The following is a 1405-nucleotide window of genomic DNA, read 5'->3' on the forward strand; positions in this document are numbered from 1 at the left end:
GATTTTGCTAATCCACCTAAAATAATCCTTGAAACATTTTAATTTTTTTAAAGAACTCTAATGAGTTTGCAAAGTCCAAAAGATCCTATTGCGTCAGATGTTTATTTTTAAGTTCGCTTTGAGAAACCATAAATAGGAGAAAAACATAGGAAAGAGAAGAAGAAAAAATTAGGGCTAACCAAAAAAAAAATTCAAAAGTTATTTTTGATATTTAATACAGTATACATAATAAAAGTTTGATTTTTAAATTTTACAAGCAAGTGCTCTACATATAAGAACACTAATGGCTTGATATCACTCGCCTGTCATCTAGCAGACAAGATAGTGAATAAGCAAACCGAATAAAAGATTAAACAATCCGAAGACATTGTCACCTTGTGTTCATCATTTCAAAAGATCAACAGCACAGTACAATCAGCAGAAGGATTAGGTGCCGATGGTCTGCTGATGGTGCCAATTTAGCTACGAACAGCAAAAATGGCCCTGACAATAGCAGAATTCATTCATGTGAACTCTCATTTTCACTGATGTTTTATCAGAGAGAGGAACTCTCATTTTCACTGATGATTTAACACAAAGTGAAGAAATAAGTTGATTCACATTTTCAAAAACAATGAAATTCAGAACTTTTTACAATGAACTGACTACGAAACAACAAATAAAGTGTTTAATCTAGTGAGCAGAATTGAAATTGATTCAGCGAACAACACACTTCCAGAGACCCAAATAAAGAGTTGAGGACAAAATTTTTGGTAGATATAATATGATGGAGGAAGCAAGAAGAGTCCCCAATTTAAAATTACTCTTCCATGGCTTGATTCTCCTCTGCCTGGGCTTGGACCTTGACTTTGATCTTTGGAAGAGTAAGAGATTGGTCCTGTGCAAGGACAGATGGGGCCTTGACCAGGTGGATGCCCTGCTCCAATTCGATCGCAGCCTCTTTCTGCTCCTTGGCTTTCTTTCCCTTCATTCTGCCAGAATATTCCAATCAAATGACAGTTGGGACAGAGAACCTTAGTATGCATGTCAATATATAATATAAGAAGATAACAAACCTCAGTTTATGATGTCTCTCCTCCCTGGCTACTCTGATTTTATCAATCTTCTTGATTGCCTTCAGAGTGTTTTCTGCGAGATTTCTGTCATATCTCTCTGGCCTATTACGCTTCCTCTCAAACTCAAAGGTAGAGTCCTGACGGTAAGAAAATGGGAAAGAAAAGAACAAATCACCACTAATCCTCATAAACATGTTCAAGTAAAAGAGATTGCAAAACAGGATACTAAAACCAAACATATTCACTGAGTCATATCCTTCCCGTGCAGCCGCTGTAGCCTTTGTCATTTACTTTACGAGATTTCTTTCATCTGAGTCTGTGCATTTGGATCTAAGAGCGAAAATCTACAA

The 1405-nt window shown here is 36.4% G+C and overlaps 1 protein-coding gene across 1 annotated transcript in view; it reads right to left on the bottom strand.

The window, feature by feature from the left end:
- Positions 1 to 579: 579 nt before the first annotated feature.
- The window catches only part of LOC18047615 (probable ribosome biogenesis protein RLP24), a 2625-nt gene continuing 1799 nt past the window's right edge, over positions 580 to 1405 (bottom strand). The window contains 4 exon segments of the mRNA XM_006441355.2: positions 580 to 971; positions 1056 to 1192; positions 1288 to 1330; positions 1332 to 1399. Coding sequence (XP_006441418.2) covers positions 800 to 971; positions 1056 to 1192; positions 1288 to 1330; positions 1332 to 1399 — 420 coding nt within the window. The 3' untranslated portion in view covers positions 580 to 799.

This window comes from Citrus clementina, unplaced genomic scaffold (assembly GCF_000493195.1).
Source record: "Citrus clementina cultivar Clemenules unplaced genomic scaffold, Citrus_clementina_v1.0 scaffold_3, whole genome shotgun sequence".
Classification (NCBI taxonomy): Eukaryota; Viridiplantae; Streptophyta; class Magnoliopsida; order Sapindales; family Rutaceae; genus Citrus; species Citrus x clementina.